This window comes from Dama dama, chromosome 11 (assembly GCF_033118175.1).
Source record: "Dama dama isolate Ldn47 chromosome 11, ASM3311817v1, whole genome shotgun sequence".
Taxonomy (NCBI): domain Eukaryota; kingdom Metazoa; phylum Chordata; class Mammalia; order Artiodactyla; family Cervidae; genus Dama; species Dama dama.
In genome coordinates, this window is record NC_083691.1 from 66,994,704 (window position 1) to 67,019,076 (window position 24,373).

Sequence of the window (24,373 nt, forward strand, 5' to 3'; positions counted from 1 at the left end):
AAGAGAAAATTTACTTAAGGGATGATAACTGATCACTCTTCAGAGGTTTGTTTTTATCATGGAAGCGACATAATTTACGTGAGCATGGAAGCTGGAAGTTCAGAGAAAAAGGAGCCCAATTTTCACAAAGAATTTCATAGCTACCACTGCCATCCATGGCTTTTTGCGGATGCATGGCAGAACACCGCTGAGGACTTTCTGGCTGCTTTAAATGTAAAAAACAGGTTTGCCACCTGCTGGTTTGGGTTGTTTCCTAAAGTTGGCTCAAAATGAGAAAGGGAGGACATGCTACAAAACCAGGAGAATTTTCAAGTGGTGGTCTGTGAGGATGATGGAGGGGGTTGAGTAAAAGGGTGTGACTTGCTGGAAAGACAAAGGAAAGAAAATACAACAGTGGTCTAGTTGGAATACCCCAAAATGTCTGTTCCTTTTATTTAGTCATATTAAAATCCAAAAAAGGCCCTTTCAAGGTGAACATTTTAAATAAACAAAGCACTATATAAAGATACACACTCAAAAATCTTCAATGGGTCACTATCACCTCCTGTGTGTCTAGAGCAAGCTCATGCTTCCACTGCCTGGCTCCACCCTTCCTATCCCTCTTATCACCCGTCACTCCCCCCTCTACAGAGGCTGCACCTCGAGCTGATCTCACAAGCCCACAAAGCTGCCACCAGGTTGCGCACACCCATCCTAGCCCAGAGATGTACCTATCTGGCTGCCATCCTCTCTCCTGAGACATCTCATCATACCCCACCCACCACTGAGGTTCAGGTCAAGGCACATCTTTCCTTCTAGAAGTCATTTCCAACCACTTCAACTGTCACAGGACTCCCTTCCCCTCAAACCTATACATTTGTGGTCTGGACCGCAGGGTTCAGGAACTCATCAAGTATCTTACATTTGTGCTGTTACTTCACATGTATTGTTCTTATCACTTTCAACCCGACTACTGGTTTGGGAGCATGGATGATACTTTATACTCACAACTTACATTCCAGGAATGTCAGGAATGCTAGGATCCGTGATTCATGTTAGGTCAAGTGACAATGTTACAGGAAAATCAAGTAATCTGGTGAGGTAAGAAAATGGTCTGATCTAAAATGTCCATTAAAGTGGGTGAACTCCATCTAAGATTCCTACAGTGACCCCCTGTTCTCCTGTCAGGGTGGACAAGGGAGGTTTCTGCTGAAACTTGACCAACATCGAGGGGTGTGGACTCACTGCCTCGAAGAAAGTGTGTGAATTCTGGGCGGAGGGCTTCTGGCATTTTTCAGGGCTGTTCTAAGGCCTCTTCCTCTTTGCGGCCTGTGCCCTGACCAGCGAGCCCATGACCACACAGTGCAGGTTGGGCCTGGAGCTGCAGAGTGGCAAGGATGCAAATATTGTGCTAACACTGGCAGATAGTTTCCCAAGTTCACCTCTGAGTGGCCAGAAAAGGCTGCATCCTAACTCACTGTGAGAGAAACAGTGTGGGTGGAATTAGCATTTGTAAAGTTAACTTGTGTACAAAGTCAAGTGTAAGTGTTTGTTGCTCAGCCAGTGACCCCATGGACTGTAGCGCACCAGGATCCTCTGTCCATGAGACATGGACATGTCCTCTTGCCCATGGGATTCATCAGGCAAGAAGACTGAAGTGGGTTGCCAATGCCCTCCTCCAGGGGATCTTCCCAACTCAAGAATCGAACCCACGTCTCCCACACTGCAGGCAGATTCTTTAGTATCTTAGCCACCAGGATCAGGACTCCCAAAACAAAGGTCGCCCACATCACAAACCTAAGTCAGCCTGTTCTGGAGAGAAACGCCTGTCAAGGAGCCTGAACACACAAGGGTCGCTCCCTTGGGAAGAGCACTCCACCACTGCTCGGGAGGCAGCACTGCCCCATCCATGGACTGTGTCCCCTTGAATAGAGGACATCAAACTCTCTACCAAACTGTTTTAGTTCTGTCATCTGACAGAATCTGAGCGGCAAGACAGGGAATAGGTTGGGGGCTGTCAGGACCTTTCCAGGCTGCTCCAGGTATAACTACAGTTCTTTCTGACCTGATCTTGAAAAACAACCTGAAACACACAGGAGACCTCTCAAGCCTCTGTTCTCTGCTACAAAATCCCAGTGGACTGCGTGTTCATTTCCATATGAATATGTGGTGCAGGGGTCTGGGAGGGGGAAGTATGGGAGGGTTCCAAATGCTTTCCAGCAGGTTGGAGAAGCCCATCGTCAAGTGGCAGGAACCCCAGGCTGATGCTGACTGGCCATGCCAGGTGAGCGCTAAGGATGGTTCACCCTGATCCAAATGCAACCCAAGTTCCTGTTAATACCAGCCATCAGAAACACTACTGCATGGAACACGAGGGAAGGAACTGAAATAATAATGACAGAGAAACCTCTTCAGTTGGGTAAACGATTAGACTTCTTCAAATAGTTAAAAAAACAAACCTCACCAATTTCCAAAACTCAGAGGAAATGGAAAGTTTTCAGGAGGCCCCTCACCCCACTTTGGTTTTATATTTTTGCAATTCTTCTAAAAATCAAACCAAGATTTGGGCAGGGGTTGATACTCTGCTCTTCTCTCCCTAAAGTTGTTTTATTTTTAATTTTTTTACTGCTCCTGGCCATTACATCTTTTAAAACATCAAACACGAACAAACCAGATCCATGAGTATGCTTCTGCTGGGCAATTCAGTATAGATGACACTGCTAATGTTAAAATATCCACAATTTAAGTTACAATTACCCCACTTTCTAGTGAATTGGCGCCTTGTTTCTCAACTTTTACCTATAACATGAGGATAATATCAGTAATAATCCTAAAGGGCTGCTCCATAAATGAAATGGTGAACTAATCATCACCGTGTTCTCAAACCCACAAAATGTATCTACAAACAGAGGCACTTCAAGGATTTTCCTCCCAACAATTATTCTTAAAGTTGTAGGGGGGGCGGCGGGGGGAGCATGCCCCACCTGAATTTCAAATTGTTTAGAAATAACACACTTCTCTGTAGACAAACAGGAAATGTTCAGGGTCTAGATAGAACTCTCCCACTGAGAGCCAGAGAAGCTGATACACGTCAACCGAAAGACAAATTTAATACCAGAGTGGAATGTGCCTCCAAACGATGGTAATGATATTACTCTTCTAATCCTGACACCCTAAATGGTACTCTGAACAGGAATAAAAGGAAATGGTGGTAGAGAAAACTTATGACTAGCTGGTATCTAGAGGGAAGAGGACATGGAAGGAGGGAAGGGCGAGGATGTGAATCTTCACCCAAACCTTGGCATTTGGGCCATCTAGACATAGTGAGACCTCTGCAATTCAAAGTACATTAGGAAACAAGGCTAGAGAGCATGATTTACAGAGATAGCTTAAATATTACTATTATGCTGTGCAGCTAGTAATTCAAACTAGGTTAACTGTTAGGCAGTGAAAGTTGCTTCATCGCCTCACTACACCTCTCTCCATGTTTTTCAAACCTTTCCCACATTTCATCTTAATTGAAACTCAATCAGCTTCAGTGGCACATGAATCTCCTTTAAACCAAAAGAACAAACCAGATGTGGCGAGGTTAGATGATGTACTGGTGTCACAAGGAGGAGTAGGAATTAAGACTAAAACTCAAGAATAGCAACTCCTAAGAGGTGTTCAGAGAGGGTCTCTGAAGTATTTTAATGCTTTAAATGGTATTCAGGCAGGTTTAGGGAGAATCATCACAGGGAATTAATTTTAGAAGGGTTAATGATTGCACAGACCTATACACAGAAACATATATTAGGTCATGAAAACAGCAAAGCTCTCAATATCTAAGAATTCCTAGCTTCCATTTTCTGGGCAACTATGTTATTTTTTTAAACCTGTTAGGTGGTTTCTATCTTATCACATTTAATCTTCACACTAACACTACATAGTAGTAACGATTATTATTCTTGTCATTGTACAGATGAGAACATGTCTGTTTAGAGGGGTGAGGTGATGGCATGGCTGGCTGGTGTGGTGAGCTGGGATTCCATGATGCGCCCCCTTCAGGCTACACCAGGAACCAAGTGCGGTACAAACGCATTAGTATGTGAAAGAAAATAACGAGGCTTGGGTTCCCATCTGGCAGACAGTTTTCGGTTTTTTTTTTTTTCAGAAGAGCTATTTTTATTTTATTCAACTTCCACCTTCTCAAAAGAAAGAAGAGATAACAATGGAGAAAACTGAACACACAGAATCTGGGGGAGGGGTGCATCTCTCAGTAATAAACACTTTCTGAAGCCTCACCCCAAGAGTGGCTCTTTCTGCCAAGAGGAGGAACATTCCCTGTCTTGTCTGCATTAATTATTGTCAAATTCCTAGTGGACCAAGGTCCGTTCCCACGGCAACATGCACATTTCTGTCTTCTGTTGTCCTTTCTGATGGGGCAGTTTGAGATGCCATGAATGTGGAGTCAAGGATCAATACCAGACTCACATGCAACTCAAACAAAGTGGGGTGCTCTGCAGGCTTGGGTTCCTCTGAGGAAATGCCTATATTTATGGCTCCTCCTTTAAATCCTAACAAGGGTTCCTGCTCTTCCACACCAGGGCCGTGTTCCTCTGCTTTGTGGTCGCTTTTCCTGTTTCCCTTCCTTAGTCCCTTCTGGTCCCAAATCTCTACCAACCACAGCTCCAACTTATCTGGGCCGGCTTCAGAAACATTGTCTTTCCAGCTCCAAAGGTGTGGGAATGACATGGCTAAGTAACCAACCTCCAGCAACTGACAAGGTAATTTTAAACTGCTTAGTAGAGCAGCCAGTTCAAGCTCCACCCCTGAGAAGTGGGGTGGTCCTGGGCAAATTCGCCTTAGAAAGGGAAAAGGGAGCTGGATGGCCCCTCCCAGGTCCACCGTGGACTCAGTCTTGAGTTTAGACTAATTACACGCTGTGAGGCATCTGGGTTTGCAGAAAGGTGGAGTGACTACAATGGCAGGGTTTTTGTCAGAGCCTAGAGATGGAAAAGACAAAGCAAATGTTTCCTGGAGCTATTTTTAGCCTCCGTGAATAGAGGAGGATGACCTTAAGGAGGACTCCTGGCAGGGTATTTTGGGAGGACCCAGGGGAGCTGGGCCACTCTTCCACCCTGCTAAGCCCCGCTCCCTCTGACTTTTCTCCATGTGTGTCCAAAGCCACCTTGAAGCCACCTAGGGCAATAGATCTCCAGGGCTGCAGGGGGACAGAAGGCCAATCCTGGGAGCTGGGAGAAGCTGACTGCTGAACACCAGCTGGATGGCTTTGCTGGTTGCTTACTCTCTGTTTCAGCATCTGTGAAATCAAGGGATCTAGCTTCGGGGTCCCGAGTCCCTTCCAGCTATAAAACACAGTCTGTGAGCTGGAGGGTGAAAGACTCACTAGCACACCAGGTGAAGTCTAAACTGCCTGCTCATCCCTCATTTAGGTGGAGAAGAAATAGAGAAAAAGACACTATTGGTCACAGTGTGCCAGAGTGATGGACACTTGCTTATGTCTTTGCCTTTTAATAAAAAAATCAATGTCTGCTACACACACATGCATGCCTCTGCTTAATACAGAGAGTAGGATGAAAACACTAATTCCAAAATCTTCTCTGATACAACAGTCAAACTTATTTCACATTAAGTTCCCAAACACCTCCCTACACATCACACTCTTGAGTTTTAAGAAGAGTATAAAATGATTCTTGCCCAATTAAAATTGAAGGGGAAATAACATACCACGTCTCATTAATTCCTGCCCATTTCCCTCCTGGTGGGGACCCACTCCCCAGGACAATCTTCTCCTTCAATAGGGCTCAATGAGAAAGGAGGGGCCCAACATACAGGGGAGTGGCTGGAATCTAAGTCATATTCCTCAGTGGCAATAGTGTTTCTTCTCTAAAGTGTAAGCTGTCCACTTCATTAGACTGTGAGAATTAAACAGATTATGTGTGTGACAGCAAACACTGAAAGTGACTGACTGTCATCACTCCTTCTGAAAACAAACTCCAATTTAGCCAGGATGCTCTTCCTACACCAGTTTCCTCATGACGGCCACTCCACGTGCTCTCTTCACTCTTCCTCACGCTGACACACGACCCCTCTATTCTATGGCCATCCACACCTGAGCCTCTCCTCTTGAATCCAGTTGCAACCCCACACACCGGGTAGGGAGTTGACACTCCATCCAGAAGGCCACTTCCTTTTCTGAATGCCAGTGCTTTGGGGCCATTCATTCAGCTCTTTATCACATGGTATTACTATTACCTGTTACTATTAATTCATTTTTCGTATCTGTGCAATTAGACTTGAATTTAACGGGGACATTCTCCTCTGGCTGGTTGTTTAGAACCAAAGCAAATTCTCCCTCACAAGAGATATAAAAAACAGGCAGGTTCTGTGGCCAGTCCATAAAATCCTGTCTCTTCAACAATACATGCCAGCACGGCTCTCCTAACAAAGGTTTTATATAAAATGCACTCAGGGTAGTTCAACATGGGATTTCTTTAAGGCTTAGCAAATCTTATGGTAAGTCTATCTTCTCCACCTAGTTTAGCCTGTTTTGGAATTAACGGTGGTTTAAAAAAAAAATCCTGTTTTTGTTGCTTTGTCTTCTTTGAGATTGATTAACAGAATAAGAAGACAGAATATTAGGAAAACAACAGGCAGGCAGAAATCAGTGATACCTGTTACTGGTAATGGTGGGAGCTGCGGGAGAATAGAGGTGTTCAGAAAACCTTGTCCTCTCGGTCAGAGGAGAGGGCTCAGTCTGGCAGAAGCAAGGCAGGAAACCATCTCACACAGAACCATTCTTCACGCCAAGGCCCACAGAGGGAAGGGGGCACAGGCCAGCTTCTAATGGATGAGGACCTGTGGGCTCTACTTCACTCCCAAAGTCCAGAGGCCCCACTCTTTCCAAATGTCAGTGGGTCATGCAACCTCAACCCTTCAAGTCCCATTTCTAATCTGGCCTTGGGACCTGCGACTAATGACAAAGTGACCAGCACAGATTCTGTGCTCACCGCCTCTATGTGGTCAGTTGACACCAAAGTCAAAGGCGGTCTATATTCTTTTTGGGGGGGCCTTCTTTATCTTTTAAGTTTTTGTTTTGTATTGGGTACAGGTGATAAACAATGCTGTGACAGTTTCAGGTGAACAGTGAAGGGGTTGAACCATACATATCCATGTATCCATGGATATCCATACATATCCATACATACATGTATCCATGTACCCATGTGCCGTGCAGCAGGTCCCTGCTGGTTATGCATTTAAAACACAGCAGTGTGCTCACGTCCATCCCAAACTCCCTGACTGGCCCTTCTCCCTGACAACCGTAAGTCAGTCTTCTAAGTCTGTGCGTCTCTATTTTGTTAGTTCATTTGCACCATTTCCTTTGAGATTGCTTATATAAGGGATGTCATACGATATTTCTACTTCTCTGACTTACTTCACTCAGTATGACACTCTCCGGGCCCATCCATGTTGCTGCAAATGGCATTATTTCATCCTTTATAATGGGATGAGTAATATTCCATTGTATATATGTAAGGGGTGGTCTATATTCTTTATGGAACTTTAAAGTCAGATATTTATGAAGTCATAGCCCATGGTAATTTCAGAGTAACACACTGGAAAGGAATGGTTTTGTCATTAACCCAATCCCAGTCTGCAGCAGCTTCCGGGCTCAGCCTCAGAGATGCCTCACTGCCCCATGAGCTAACACACCTTGAGGCAAAGATAGCGACATGGAGCCAACCCAAGTCAGGACTAGGAGTGGGGGCAGGGGGGATTCCTGCCTTCTCATGTTCCACAGTACATAAGAATCAAGTGTCTTGATAACTCCAACATCTACCGCAAACCTGCTCAAATCTAACCCAGATTTTATTAAGTCTAAATGCAGGGTGGGATTGGGGTGAAAGGATGTGGATCATTAAGTGAATGCGTTTTTTTGAACTTTGCGCAGTAAAAATCAAGAAAACTTCCTCCTCTGTGAAGAAGGATGAGCTGGCTTCAAGAATCTGCTAATAAAATAAATTTAGATACTCCAGTCCCTCAAACATCTATGTCCTACCCACTGCCAAGTTGGTGGTGCGTGCTTGTGCTGAAATGCTGCCGGAGACACAGCTGCAGATGGAGTGCAAATGTTTGTGTAACCCAGGGATTCGGATCACTGGTGCAGAAAGCCCAGAGCTGACTGAATGTTATCTGATGATACACATTTATCTGTGGACATTAATTTACCTAGGCCTGGAAGTTCTAGCAACAGCACTCACTTTGGAATCTGAAGATTCAAGGATCATTTGGGGCAAGCCCTCACAGATGAATCTTCTCTTCCTTGGGGAGCATCTCTAACATGAGTTCCTGGCAGCATTTGTGGCCAACAGCAGAGTGTGGTCTGTGTCTTTTCCAGAAGACTCCATGAACCAGATAAGCCACAGGGCCAAAAGAGCCAAAAATCTCCAGTACAAAGGAATAAGAGCTGTAGCTCGCTCTCTCCATGGTGTTAGTCACTCAGTCATGTCTGACTCTTTCCAGATCCCATGGACTGTAGCCTGCCAGGGTCCTCTATCCATGGAATACTCTTGGCAAGAAAACCGGAGAGGGTTGCCATGTCCTTCTCCAGAGGATCTTCCCAACCTAGGGATCAAACCTGGGTCTCCTGCATACTGGCAGATTCTATATCATCTGAGTCACTAGGGAAGCCTATCTACAGTATCCTTACTTTTTTTTTTTAAACATTATTATTTTTTTTGCCCCGTGGTAGAGTCTGTAGGATCTCAGTTCCCCGACCAGGGATGGAACCAGGGCTCTCGTTAGTGAGAGCTCAGAGCCCTGCCACCTGGACCACCAGGGAACTCCCCATGGTATCTTCACTTTTGGAATAAGAAGACTGATCAGACTCCCCAGCCAACAGTTAGAGATGGCTGGGAGGAATGGATAATAAAAGAAGTCCAGGCACTTAGGGTTTTATGAAGCGGTAGGGCATTGCTAAAGACAACCTCTGCCCCTGACTGCCTGAGAGGACGCAGACAGCAGCCCCCTCGTGTTCCTTCACCCCTGTTCCCCCAGGCCTCTGGGTCACTGCAAAAAAAGGGTAATACATATACTGCTGGCAGCAAATAAAGACAGGAATGGGAGGTTTCTACAAACCACCAAGAATTATGCCTTGTTGGCTGCTTTTTTCTTCTCATATTTTTGTTGCCCTGTTCAGAATGAAGGGCAATGGGCTTGACCCCATTTATTATGTGGACATTATCACAGACAACAATCTTCTTGGTATAAAAGAACTACAGGCCTTCCAGGGTGAACCATTTGCTCCCCATGAGACCCTACTGGGACAAAAAAAAATGTTCAAACTAATTTTCACATAACCTTTAATGATTTTTTTAGCTACTTTCAAAACATCACTCCCCCACCCCAAATCAATAGACAATTATACTCGGTTAAACATTAAGAGGGAAAAATAGGGGGAGGGGGTGGTGTTGGTAAGAAAGTCTGGTTACAACAATTATATTTAAAGGTACATATCACAATATTTCTGGTCTAGACTCACTGTCAAAAAACAAATCAAAATGCAGTAAATGATCAGCCCTCCCCGTGTGAACCAACTGCCCCGACTCTCACCTCACAGACTGCCTTCAAGGAGGCATCATGGCCAGAGGCAGGAGCCTCCTTTGTCTATTTGGTTTGTCCAGTTTGACCCATAACCTCTCAAAGAAAATGAGGCAGCAAGACCTGCATGCTCAGGAACAAAGAACGTGGACCAGAGGTGCTGAAGAGACAGGGCTTTGCTCTGTTTGGGGGACCCTGTTCCTGAACGGAGGGGTCAGGAGACAGAAACCTGACTATTACTACCTGGGTTCAAAGAGGCAGTTCTGTCTGTGGGATAATGTTAGGACAGGGGACAACCTCTGCCTATGGTCAGAGGTGTGTGGGTTGGTCTGCATACAGACCCACTGCGGCTGTCAAGTTGCAGGGTGGAGATCAAGTTAAAAATAAGACTTTCTGGCAGCCCTGCCAACCACCAGCATCATATTTTCCTGGTGATGTCACTGCAGATGTGGGCTCGATCCCTGGGTGTCAGCCTGTGGCTCAGCCCCAGCGCCACCTATGGAACTGTCTATACTCCGGTAGAAGACGGCATCCATCTCTGCACCAAAGCCAGACAAAACCTGTTGGGCCTGTTACAGTGACTGCGTTAAGATTCTTGGGTCTAAGGTTCACAAACAAAAGTCACATCAGAGACAGCCGTGGGCGCTCTGGGGAAACAGAATGGGGAGAACATTTTCACAGTAGGCTGACAACTCCTCTGCCCCAAAAGGCTGGGTGAGTTCATCAGAAGCTCCACATTTCCAAGGAGACAAAACACCAGCCTCTCCCTCCATCCCAGAATAAAAAGTGTGCGTGGAAGAAACAAAAAAACTCCAGAGACCACTGAACTCAGTTCCTGCTACCTTAAAACAGCAGCTCAGATTTTCCAGAGAATCACTAAGACACAAGTTTAGAATTATTCCATGATCTCAAGGGATACAGATTCATCCCAGAGGCCAGCGCCCAAGCCTAGTCCTTAAATTTCCAGCATCATGCTATTTAACAGGGACACCAGCCAGGATCTTTCTGACCAAAGACAATAACTTCGCCAATAACCAGAACAAGGCCACTTCATTACAATTCAAGAAAATCATCCAGATTCAGAATGCTACCCTGGAGCTTTCCGCACCGTGCTCATCAACTCATCAAGCCTCTGCGCCTCAGAAGTATCAGCCATTAACTGCATAAATCTACAAGAGACAAGCCCACACTTGATTTTTCAAAACCATTTCCCCACCTACGGTACAAGACACTTCACAGCCGCTTCCCCTCCCCCCCACCCCCTTACCAGTCTCTCTCCAGAGAGGACCTCCAGTAGCTTGATGAGCATCCGTCCATCCCGAAGGTCAGTGTACAGATCTGTGATCCGGCAGGACACCCGGGCAAGGTGGGAGTTGACCCACTTGGTGAAGGTCTTCTTTTGCACAGCTTCACGTTCATCTGTAAGCAAAGGAGAACTTGCTTTACCACCAATCACAGCCTGGGGGCAGTGGGTGAGGGGCATGAGATGCCAGCCAAAGGAAGAAGAGCAAAGCTCAACTGTAATGAACCTCATAGTCAACAACTCGGGAACAGAAGAACTGGACAGTCCTTGACTGTCTGAGCCCCTAAGATAACCACCAGCAGAGCACCCTTTGCTTGCACTCATTTCATTTTCTCCCACCTCTGCTGAGGCAGCAGGATGTGGGTCACAGTGGGCAGTCCTGCCCACTAGTATAATACTCGGCTGGTAAAGTTTCTAACGTGTGTGTCACAGCTGTTACTCCTCCAGAGGCAAGTGTAGGAGAGGCACACAGTGTGCCGAAGGACACGGGGCAGAAAAGCTCAGGAGACAGCTAGAAACGGCTTCTCTCACATACAAAGGACCAGGCATCACCTGACAAGATAAATTCACCCGTGACCTTGATCTGCTATGACCCTTTCGCCTGCTTAGCTGGATGTTCAGTGAACAGAGAAGATGGTGGGCAATATGGCAGAGTACAAGGAGCGCTGGCCAAGCCTGGGAGCCCAGGTCATGGGCCTGAGGAGACTTTGTCAAATATGTGCTGAGACTCTGGGCTCAGCATCCCCTTCCATAGAGTGAGTGGACGACCATCATTTCCAAGCTTCAAGCGTTCGTGGAAAAGGCCACTGCTGGTTTACGGTCTAAAGTGGGGTGGCTGTACATCTAAATCAGTTGTACATCTAAATCATCAAGGAAAAAAGATTAAGCTTTTCAAGCCTCAGCGATCAAGGTCTGTCCAAGCCAAAGCCAGAAACTCTAGACCCAACTACCTAGAACAGGCCCTTTGCACCCCATACAAACAGGTTTCCCATCTCCTTGCTCTGCCGAGTGTTTTAAACACAGGCCATTGCAGATCTTCAGTGGAGAGCCATGGAGTGTGCCCAAGCCACTGATTCAAACTCCCTGACTATTCTCTACCAAGCTACCCTTTAATCACATACTCACCCCACTGCCATCAGCATGAATTAGTCCTGAAAGGACCCAAGACTTCCTCCTTCCTGTGTGAGGCCCAAGCCAACCAAGAAGAAACTACAAGAAAGGGAGGAGACCCCAACAACTTTTTCTGTATCTCTGTACCACTGAGTGACAGGTAAAAAGCAGCCTTGCTGATGGGGTGTGTACTTGGTGGCCTGGGTGTTCTGGGTTCCCAGGATGGCCAGGGGGCCCTGGGAATATCTGCCTGGAAGGTTCTGCTAAGACCTCCACCCACCACAGGGAGGAAGCTAGACAGAGACAAGTCTGCGTCAATCACTCAGTCGTGTCCGACTCTTTGCGACCCCATGGACTATACCCCACCAGGCTCCTCTGTCCACGGGCTTCTCCAGGCAAGAATACTACAGTGGGTTGCCATTTCCTTCTCGAGGGGATCTTCCTGACCTGAGCAAGCCTGGGTCTTTTGCACTGCAGGCAGATTCTTTACCATCTGAGACAAAGAGATGAGCCTTTACTGTTGCCAACCAGGCAGGTGAGACCACTGGGGCACCTTCCAAGACAGGCGCCCATCTGCACAGCCAACAGCTCGCCTGGCTCCAACCTCCCCTGAGAGAACAGCCCACCAGAGGAAAAGAGGGCCTTCCCCCATGACAAAGGCCTACTGAAAAGACACAAAAGATCAAAGAGGGCAGGACCGAGGGAACAAGGAAAAAGGCAGTGAGGGCCAAAGTGGAGACTAAAAAAGGAGCTGCGCCAATAACATCATGATCGGTGGCAGAGAAAAAACCCCATGCATTATTAATCACATAATCATCCTGATGGCTGGTATCTTTACAACAGGGACATGGTAGCTGCATTTTCTGGCCTTAGGTTGGCTGTTCTGAAAGAGCAGGTCCAGAGCAGAGCACACAGACACATGAGGCTTCCCCTAGGCGTATGCCACAGATGGAGAGTGACTTGTGGTTCAGAGGTGTTCAGGGTCAGCTAATTTCTTTCTAAATTATGTATCTTTTATGTGCTACATGGTTGGAAATGTCTTTAATAAAGCTCTTGATGGTATCCTAGGCTGTAATGAAAGGGTCTGGGGCTCCATGCCACTGCCACACCCAGCCTCTCATGGGAACAAGATGGAAATGAAAACCTGCTTGGGTAAAGTTATTCCTAGATAAACAAGTACCACATGTGTCCCCAGCCAACTGTCACTCCTTCGGGTGAATCTCACCTTATAGCAACACCTCCGGCTTCTTTCAGGTTCTGAACAAATAGGTTCCTTTACAAGGAGACTCCGAGGATCTCCTTCCAGAGACAGCCAGCCAGCCCTATAGCACCTGTCCTGAGGGGTCAGAGCCCACCCCAAACCCTTCCCTGGGAAGATGCAAACAACGAGGTCACGGGGGTGGAACAGAGGGAGCTGAGTGGGAAGAGAAGAGGCTGAGGCTCTGTGAGGGGAAGGCTCCCCAGGGCGGCTGTGGTCTTCAGGACCTCCAGGAAGAAGCAGGGAAAGAAGAGGAAGAGAAGTTCAAAACCAAATCTAAACAGAAAGAAGGAGAACCTGCTCTCTAGCCCTCTCTCCCACATCTCGCTCTCTCCTCTGCCTCCAGCCTCAAGAGCAAGCTCTGCGTGGCATGAGCCTGCTAGAAAAACCAGAGGGTTCAAGTTCCTCAGGCTTGCACCACTCACTGGAAAAGGCATGGAAGATTCCATCCAGGGACTGGTCCAGAACCAACGCCCTTACGACACATGAGGGACAGGAAATGGGCTCAGCCGAGAGACACAGAGCCGGGCCAGCTTAGCGTGTCCTCTTACAATTGAGTACTTGGTGAACAACAAACACTTCTGAAGCCGGAAGGAGGGAAAGGGAGGGGGAAAAAAATCTCCCCAGCAGGCCAGCTAAGGATGAGGCCTCCTGTCTTTGGGGACTCCATCCTTTGTTCTGCTCTTCCCAGGAAGGTGCAATGACATCACCCTTGCACTCCCAACCCAGCAAGGCCAGGGCAGACCTGGCCAGACGCCTGCCCGAGGAGGAGCTGGGGGCCCTAGAGGCAGACAATGGAAGACAGTTCAGAGGCATGTTCCCCACTTCAAACTTGCTTTCGCTGGGCCTGAGCTGAGTAAGGAGGCAGCCAGAGCACTAGAAAAAAAGAGCACCTACTTCTGGTTCTACAAGTAGGAGCAGCTCTGGAAAAGGGAGCCCTTATAAGCACCACTTGATCTGCCTATTGAGATCAGTGGTTCTCAACTGGGGGCCACTCTCCTCCTGAGAGTACATAAGGCAATATCGGGAATCGAGTTCGTGGATTAAGAGATGCTGTTAAACATCCTTCAGGGCACAGGGCAGCCCCTGCACCAAGGAATTATCCAGCCCCAAATGACAGCGGTGCCTGAGCTGGGTTGAGAAACCCTGGTTTAGACCTCTGGGCTGACACTAAGACACCCCAGCCGGATACTATTCGGTCATTACTCCCTCTGCTCATGTCAAAGGCTTTTTGACCTGGATAGTGTACTTGTTGGCTGATGGCAACAGAATCTCCCTGCCCATTCACTTCCACAACGAGCTGCCACTTTCTGGCAGAAGGACAGGCAGTGGGCTTAGTGGTGGCCAGTGTGGCATGGGCATTTCTGTCCCCCACGCCATCTGCACCCTTCTTTGCCCTTTCAGGGCCACGTACTGCTGTTACTCGATCCAAATCACACCTGTATCTCCGCCTAAGAATTCACCCTGAGGAGCCCGACATTGTGGCAAGTTCCCATCCATCTCTGCCCCAAACTCAGCAGAGCTGTCTGCAAGGAACAGGTACCCCGCACCTGCTCCCTGTGAATGTATCTCAGCCATGCTTGCCCTGCACCTCCAGCCTTACGCTTATGCAGAGGGGCCCACCTGAAGGTGGTTCTGGCACTCAGTGAGAGGATATCAAAGTGGCTGGCACGTTCTAACTCTCACACTTTTCTCTCACCCTCTCCCTTTCCCAGCAAAGTAGCCTGTTCAACAACTCCAACCATTCAAGTAACTTACCAAGGATCATGGAATCATATCTCAGTGTACAACAAGGCCTTGCAAATCAACTGAGTCAACTTTCTTTTCTTTAAGTCTTTACTGAATTTGTTACAGTATTGCTTCCATTTTATTTTTTTATTGGTCAGGAATCAAACCCGCACCCCCTGCACTGGAAGGCAAAGTCAAAATCACTGGACCATTGGGGCAGTCCCTGAGTCGACTTTCTTTCAAAAGCAAAAACTCCCTTCTACTGCACCTGGACCAGCCATTTAAAAAAATTTTTTAAAAGGGGGGAACTGTGTGTATACAGTAGAGCAGGAGGCTAATAGTTATACAGAAAGAAAACAACTTGTTCTTTCTCTTTAAAATAAGAATACCATTCACCACATACTTACTGTGTCCCTGGTACCGATCTGTGTGCTTTATTCCCCTAACTATTCCAAGACACAGGACCTATTAACTCTCCAAGACAGGCTGGCTCCAAAGCCCAGTTCTCAATCACTATGCAATGATGCCTCTACCACAACATTAAAAAAAAAAAAGTTTCAATGATAATATCATGAGAATCACCCTAATCTCATCATTGTAATCCAAGTCTTTTTTTTTTTTTTTTTTAATCCAAGTCTTTACTTTGTTAAAGGGTCCACTCCATCACTGAGCAGCTCCAACTATTGGGGTGCTGTCTCCATCAAGACTAGATGGCTCTGTGGCCTGCCGAGGAAGCCTGCTCCACCTCTGATGCTATGGAAAATAGATCTCCTCACTCCTTCACGTAAAAGCCTTCAGGTCTGAACACTCCTCAGTGATCCCGTTTTGCATGACGGTCACAATGTGGTGCACAGATTGAAACCCAAGATGGTACCTGAAGGCTTGACCACCTCTTGGTGACCTAAACATCATCGCACACCTACCAACACAAGCTCAGACTTGTGGCAGCTATAGCACCAGCAGTCCAGAAGCATTAAAGTGGGGATCTTTGATCCCTGGGTCGGAAAGATCCGCTGGAGGAGGGCACGGCAACCCACTCCAGTAGTCTTGCCTGGAGAATCCCATGGACAGAGGATCCTAGAGGGCTACAGTCCATGGGGTCACAAAAGAGTGACTGAACAACAACAAACATATTAGAGGAGCAACCCTCAGATACAAGGAAAGTGGGAAACCACATGAGGAAAGGGCAAAATGAAGCCCTAGCCCTCTGAGGGAGAGAGTCTGGTGAGGTGGTCAGCGTGTAGGTGCAGGGGTGGCAGTCAGAAAGGACTTGTAAGGCTGCTCTCAAAAATAAGTTTGCCAGGACCACAAATTCTACCGTGGAACCCTGAGAACCTAGAACCAAAAAGTGGTTCCAAACACAAAGATCCAACCAGCTAAGTCTTCTTAGCTCCACAGGCTCAGACATGAACTAGCCAACCACTAGGTCAGTGGGGACCACTGGGAAGCAAGTAAGAAACCCAACCTTGAGTGAGTAGCAACATCTGCACTGGCCTCTGATTGGAATGGGTGGATTACATGTGACTTTCTAGCATGGCGCTCTTTCCTGAAAATAGAATTTTACAAGATGACACTATCATGCCTCTGAACAATAATTTACACTTTCTCAAAGCTCACTAACTCAGAAGACTAACCCTGTCAGGGACGTGGGACACCAGTGTACTCTCCAGTAAAGCCCAAGGCGTGGGGTGGGGGGGGGGGCTGTTCAGTGTCACCAGACACCAGTGACACTGGCTGGACTGGGTGTCCTTAGGTGTCCTTCTCTCTCTTCCACTGTTTAGGTCACGAAGGATTAGGATCTTTCCCTCTGAGTATCTAGATTCACTGTCTTTTGTTTTTGGGGGGTGTGTGTGTGTGTGACTGTCTTTTGTTTTTGGGGGGTGTGTGTGTGTGACTGTCTTTTGTTTTTGGGGTGTGTGTGTGTGTGTATGTGCTTAGCTGCTCAGTCGTGTCCAACTCTTAGTGACCCCATGGACTATAGCCTAATCTGAAATTTTCAGAAGGTGTCTCACAGGAGGAGGACGAGATATGTAGAACAGAGAAACACATACTTCTTAATTTCAACCAAAGGGCTGTGAATATCCTCTTCATCATCCCCTTTTAGAAGCACATAACTGACTTTCTTTTTAGGGAATAACTGTGATCAGTACTGGAAGGCTGGAACACTTTTTAAAACTAACTTACTCTGGAGAACTGGCTCTAACTGGAAAAATGAACACTGTGTTAGCACGAGTTAAACTACAGGTTATAGAAATAGCTTTGACAAACAGAAGGGCATTGTGTTATGGAAATGATCGTACAGTATCTTTCCACAACACCCTCTGTACAGAAAGCTAAACATAACCACATTCACCATATGCTTCAGCTCCAGCTATGGAATGAGACGGATGGCAGCCAGGGATGAAGAAAGGCCTGGAGGCATGAAACCATCTCTGGATGGAAAAATAAGGGAAACACAGAAACAAGGACTGACAAATGACTCCATTTATTATTCTCTCAATGACTGAATTTATACCTGACTGAAAGAGGGGAAATCTTTCTTCTACTTTTCAAACAGTCAGAACCTGTTGGTGTAACCCAGTATTTTCTATCAGGATCTTCCTCAGTTGTGCTAAGATAGTTGCCTATCTTAAGCAAGAGTTGGCAACCATGTAATTTTTCTCCATATAAACACACAGTCAAGTTAGGTATAGCCTTGGGTTCAGAGAAGGAAATGAGGTACAGAATGGAAGCAGAAATCAAAAGGAGACAAGACAATCACTCCACGAATACATCCCATAGGTAGCTACTTAAATCAACAATACTGTACTGCAAGCTGAAAAAGGACTCATCTAAGTTGAGAGTATTAATAAGCTCCAGTATTTACAAAGTGCATACTTCATGCAGAACTCTCTATGTAAGACTTGCCTTTGATGAACTGAAAGTCTAGCTGGGGAAACTACAGGGAATGTTAAAAAATAACAAAAAATATCACAAAGCAGTACAGCTGCCATGAGGATGATCTCAGCAATGTATTTTTTGGGTGTTTGGAAGGTAAAACCCACTACAGTTAGGACGGGTTCAGGCCCCATCATCCAACAGTTACTGAAATCCCTTGCCTCGTGCCTTTCCTATCCTTACCCTTCTTAAACATCAGTACCAGAATTGTCTCCTCCAAACAGTGGTGTTTCAAAGTACGCCACTGCACCAGCACCTTCAATGTCCCCCAGCCAACGACAAGACAGTCTGAATCTGAGCCTGGCATTCAAGGGTCCTAAACAGCCTCTAGCAGGACACCTGCTTTCTCTGGGATCCTTCCCAATACTCACCAATCTCCCTGCTCAAATCCAACCCAAAAGATCCTTACTCATCATGTTCTCGACACTCACTTTGCACATTCCTTTCCTCCACCTGTGCTTACACCATTCTCCTAACCCGGAAAGTACTTCTTTGAAGACCCAGGCCAAGATTAGTTCTTCCAAGAGGAATGTACTTGATGGGATGAAGTCTCTGTCTCTCTTCTCTGTTTATTATGTACTCTGTGTCCTATCTCCTTAACTAGCCTGTAACTGCACCCAGGGCAAGGACCCAACTCCATATCTGCTTAGAGCCTTAGCATGTGCCTGGAGACTGGGGGGTAGAGGATGCACAATAAACGTTTGCTGAAATCCAGTGCCCAACAAATAAGCTCTCAAGTTAAGTCTTGTGGCTTCCGCTGCTGGTTCCAACTGTTCATGAAGAAAATTGAATTGCAACTGTTCTTCAGAGTCTGATAAATGATAAAAATGCATTTTTGTGATATTGTCTTTCAGATAGGAAGGAGTCCAAAAGCTAATCTAAAAAGTAGTTTCACAGAATTTTGTTTTTTTCTGCTTTGTTTGGGGACAATTGCCACCACATGCCCATACAATAAGAGTGAAGCTGCAAAATACAGAAGGGTATAATTATAACACTATTTCAACATGACCCAAACAAGCCAAAAATTACAAGACTTAATTTATACTAACTTTAACAATTTAGCCATTAAAGCCCAATTCTTGAGGTGTTTTTTTTTTTTTTTTTTTTCCTTTTTAAAGAATTCTAACTCAAAACAAAAGAATACAGTAGGGTGGAGGCCCCATATGTGCCTTGGCTTGAAAAAATAAATAAATCATTTCCCAAGAGTGACATGCAAAATACACAGAGCAGGAAACCGGAAACAGGCAACTGGCTGAATTGATAATAGAGAATCAAACTGTTATCTTGAGGCAGCAAAAGGAAGGAAACTAATCTTTTGACTGAAGGCCCTGTGACGGATTAGTCTGGGGGCCTTTAATTTATGTTTGCTGATTTGTATATAAATAGAACTTGAGTTAAAATACTTTCCAACAGTTTAACCAGCTTCATGGATAAAAAACATGTAAACATCTGTTCTAAATGCATGTGTAGTAAATATGAAATTCTCTGCTAACACTTAACACTCTGATGTGCAGACTATAAAACAACTGTGAACTCCCTGTAACCTGGCGCCTGCAGTTTACGTCAGGGAGCAGGGCTTGCAGCTTCCTGAGGGTCTTTCTTGTGAGCAGCATAGCCCAGCTCTGCCAGGGTGGAAACCAAGGCACATGGAGGGAAGCTCTGGAGGAGGCTGCAGTGATGAACTGAGAAAGCAGGCCATGTTCCAGGGCTCCGGCCCTGCCGGACTCACTTTAAGGTGAGTCCCTTAAAGTCACAAACACCGAAAGCCGAGGCTGTGGAGGAGCCAGAGGTGATGGTGGGGGCCAACTCTGAAACCAAGGCAGAACAGTAGCTCTGACTCCCCTGAGATGAGAACCAGGGTGAACACCACCAAACCAGAAGGGACGAGTGAGTGCCTTGAAACACAGAGACAACCTCAGGAAGAAATATTCAGAAATCATCTGCTCAACCTGCCTAGAAAATTTGTGGCATGCTTCAAAACACCTTCACAGACAGAAAACCATTCCACTGGCTCTGCTACTCTCCATCTCTGTGGGTCAGGTAAGCAGGAACCAGCCTGAAACTGGAGCCAGGGAAATCAAGAGGGTAAGGGATGTAGTGAGTCCTCCTCCACTCCTATGCACTGGTAGACGCTGCAGCAGTACCTTGTTTATTATAAGCTGCCAGTTCTGACTAGACAAGGCCCAGAAAGGTTCTGGGGATTCTGCTGAGGGCATCCAGCTAGCAAAGGCACACCCAGGATCAGAACCTAAAGGAATCCTGAAGCTCCCACTCACATCCCCTCCCACGGCGCTTGCGGAAAACACGTTATCGCCCCAAACGACACAAAAACCTCAGCCATCCGTCTCAGCTCAGTTTCTTCATGACCAAGATTTAAAACAGGCATTAGCAAACTCTGGCCTTAGAGTCTGTTTCTGTACAGCCTGGGAGCTAGAGAGCTTTTTCATTCTTTCCAGCTGAGCTATTTCAAATCCTGAAAGATGATGCTGTGAAAGTGCTGCACTCAATATGCCAGCAAATTTGGAAAATTCAGCAGTGGCCACAGGACTGGAAAGGGTTCATTTTCATTCCAATCCCAAAGAAAGGCGATGCCAAAGAACACTCAAACTACCGCACAAATGCACTCATCTCACACGCTAGTAAAGTAATGCTTAAAATTCTCCAAGCCTGGCTTTTGCAATACGTGAACCGTGAACTTCCAGATGTTCAAGCTGGTTTTAGAAATGACAGGAACCAGAGGTCAAATTGCCAACATCCACTGGATCATAGAAAAAGCAAGAGAGTTCCAGGAAAACATCTATTTCTGCTTTATTGACTATGCCAAAGCCTTTGACTGGGTGGATCACAATAAACTGTGGAAAATTCTGAAAGAGATGGGAATGTCAGACCACCTGACCTGCCTCTTGAGAAACCTGTATGCAGGTCAGGAAGCAACAGTTAGAACTGGACATGGAACAACAGACTGGTTCCAAAGAGGAAAAGGAGTACGTCAAAGCTGTATATTGTCACCCTGCTCATTCAACTTACATGCAGAGTACATCACGAGAAACGCTGGGCTGGAGGAAGCACAAGCTGGAATCAAGATTGCCAGGAGAAATATCCATAACCTCATATATGCAGATGACACCACCCTTATGGCAGAAAGTGAAGAGGAACTGAAGAGCCTCTTGATGAAAGTGAAAGAGGAGAGTGAAAAAGTTGGCTTAAAGCTCAACATTCAGAGAACTAAGATTACGGCATCTGGTCCCATCACTTCATGGCAAATAGATGGGAAAAAGTGGAAATAATGGCTGACCTTATTTTTCTGGGCTCCAAAATCACTGCAGATGGTGACTGCAGCCATGAAATTAAAAGATGCTTACTCCTTGGAAGGAAAGTTATGGCCAACCTAGACAGCATCTTAAAGCGCAGAGACATTACTTTGCCAACAAAGGTCTGTCTAGTCAAGGCTGTGGTTTTTCCAGTGGTCATGTATGGATGTGAGAGTTGGACTATAAAGAAAGCTAAGCACCAAATATTTGATGCTTTTGAACTGTGGTGTTGGAGAAGACTCTTGAGAGTCCCTTGGACTGCAAGGAGATCCAACCAGTCCATCCTAAAGAAGATCAGTCCTGGGTGTTCATTGGAAAGACTAAAGTTGAGGGTGAAACTCCAATACTTTGGCTACCTGATGTGAAGAGTTGACTCATTTGAAAAGACCCTGATGCTGGGAAAGATTGAGGGCAGGAGGAGAAGGGGACGACAGAGGATGAAATGGTTGGATGGCATCACGGACTCGATGGACATGGGTTTGTGTGGACTCCGGGAGTTGGTGATGGACAGGGAGGCCTGGCATGCTGCGATTCATGGGGTCACAGAGAGTCGGACACAACTAAGTGACTGAACTGAACTGAGGGTTGGGAAGGGTCACTGTAGGAGGATGAGGAGACAAGATAGAGACCCTGTGGCAAAGCCTAACATAGTTTCTATCTGACCTTCACAGAAAAGGTTTGTTGAGTCCAGGCTTGAAACATCTTTTAGAATATCCTTGGTCCTACATCCAATTTGCTAGCTTCTGTTTTCAAGGACATGCAGCTAGGCTGACATGCTATAGCCACATGCACTTTCTTTTTTAAGTTATTTTACTAGGACTCTGCCCACACGTCAGGTCAGGCAGGGGTGGGGTGGGGAGGTGGGGGGACCCTCTCAGCTGAGGAGCATTTATCTGGTTACCACGACACAACAGGATTAACAGCGCTATCCCAGCTGTCAGGAGAGACAAGGCATGGTGAGCACTGCACGCTCGAACTCCGGGCCATACCTTCACTTCCTGTTCAAAGGGGGAGGAAGGGCCAGGAGGGTGGGCCCAGATTCCACGCCCCCCGCCTCCTGCCCCCTGCACACGTGCACACACACACACCTCAGGTCCTCGATTCTTACCCTGAAGGACATTTTATTCACCATCACCTCTCCTCCCCAATCCTTCCTGGGAGATGACAAAATATTAGGTCAAGGTGAACTGAGGGTAACTTGTAATATACTCAAAAGATGGAAATATTAGGTCAAGGTGAACTGAGGGTAACTTGTAATATACTCAAAAGATGGAACAGGTTTGGATCTAAAAAGATGGTACATCCGTAATTATTAAACTTTTATGCAGAATGCTCACATTAATACAGACTAACTAGGAGAGAATTTTTTAAGGGGTAAACATAATAGGTACACTAAAGATAGTAAGAATTTATAAAGATAATTTAATTGCAATATATGAAGGTGTGTGTCTGTGTGGTATTACTTTTTCTAAGCAACAACTAAAGAAACAGTGAATAATATATTCTAAACCATACTATGTGGCACAAATTCACAGGTAAAGGTAAAATTCTGCAACTGATTGTCAAGGGCTTTTCCTGCAATTCATTTTCAAGGGCTTAAAGGGAAGTTTGTATCACAGAACTCTCAGGTACATGTGGCAAGACAGGAGTTTGCTATGCATCTTTTTTCATGTAATAAGCAAAAAAGGGAGCCATTCCGAACAGTACATTGAAAATCAAATAGCATGTGCCCTGGCTCTTGATGATTTTTCTCTCTTCTCTAGTTTTCCAGAATTCTTCAGGTCAATGGTACAGGGAGTAAAATAGAAATGTCTTTCATACACTAGAGTCACACTGTCAGATACTCAAGATACAAAAGGATACTTACTACTTGGTGTTTTCAGAGAGGCTGATGCTGCCAACAAGATGACTGCACCAACTCCAGCCTCTCAGTACAGTTACTGAGAGCTGGTCTATACAACGAGGACGTCCAAATTAACTGTAATGCACTGAAGACAAAAAGCTCAGATCCAAAAGACTCTTGTTTTAAACCACACAAACAAGAAGGAAGGAGCTAAGACCTAAAAGTCACCCTAAAGCTGTCTGCTTTTCATAAATAGTATAGTGTTTACTGTCAGAGGCAACAAGAAAGCCCAGGTGGCGCTAATGGTAAAGAACCAGCCTGCCAGTGCAGGAGATATAAGAGCCGCGGGTTTGACACCTGGACAGGGAAGATCCCCTGGAGGGAGGGGGAAGGCATGGCAGGCAACCCACTTCAGTATTCTTGCCTGGAGAATCCCACTGACAGAGGAGCCTGGCGGGCTATGGTCCATGGGGTCGCAAAGAGTTGGACACAACTGAAGCTACTTAGGATGTATGGCACAGTGTTCACTGGGCTTCCCAGTGGCTCACTGGTAAGGAATCCACCCACCAGTGCGGGAGACACGGGTTCCATCCCTGGGTCGGGAATATCCCCTGGAGAAGGAAACGGCAGCCCACCCGTGTTCTTAGCTAGGAAATCCCATGCACAGAGAGGCCTGGTGGGCTACAGTCCATGGGGTCCCAAAAGAGTCAGACACGACTTAGCACCTAAATGACAAAAACAACAATAGTGTTTACTAAAATAATCATCTCTGAATGAACTGACTATGGAAGAACCTATGCAACAATAATCTAAGGTGTCATGGAAGGCCTCCAAAGAAGGCTATGTGTGTAGATTTAATCTAAAAAGAACTGGCATTTTGAAACAAAGAAGCCACAGTGATGCCTGTTATCACTTGTATCTATATAATGATGACAAGGTTTCACTTAGTGAGAAGAGAAGTTATATATAAAAACAAATGAAACAAAAGAATTTTAAAACTGGCTTCTTTCCTGAAGAGCATTACAAATTAGTCACCTAAACCCCTTCTTGCCAGTAACCATGATGCACTGCAGAAACTATCAGGGAGGAAGTGGCAGAATAATAAATTAGGTAAGGCTGTCTCAACTTCAGTGCCAAACTTCAAAATTAAATAAGCCCAAGCTTTCATGTGTGTTTGGGGAAAGACGTCCAAACTATACTTGGATTTCAGAAGTAACTAGCAGTTGTGCCAAGACGAAGATACAAAATGCATAATGCTATAAAGATAAGCTGCTCTCTGGACTGCACTAAATAATTTT

The 24,373-nt window shown here is 46.0% G+C and overlaps 1 protein-coding gene across 2 annotated transcripts in view; it reads right to left on the reverse strand.

The window, feature by feature from the left end:
* The window catches only part of SPTBN1 (spectrin beta, non-erythrocytic 1), a 204,219-nt gene that overhangs the window by 57,639 nt on the left and 122,207 nt on the right, over window positions 1-24,373 (reverse strand). For both annotated transcript variants that reach the window (XM_061155435.1, XM_061155436.1), the window contains one exon: window positions 10,853-11,004. In XM_061155435.1, coding sequence (XP_061011418.1) covers window positions 10,853-11,004 — 152 coding nt within the window. The remainder of the gene's footprint in view (window positions 1-10,852; window positions 11,005-24,373) is intronic.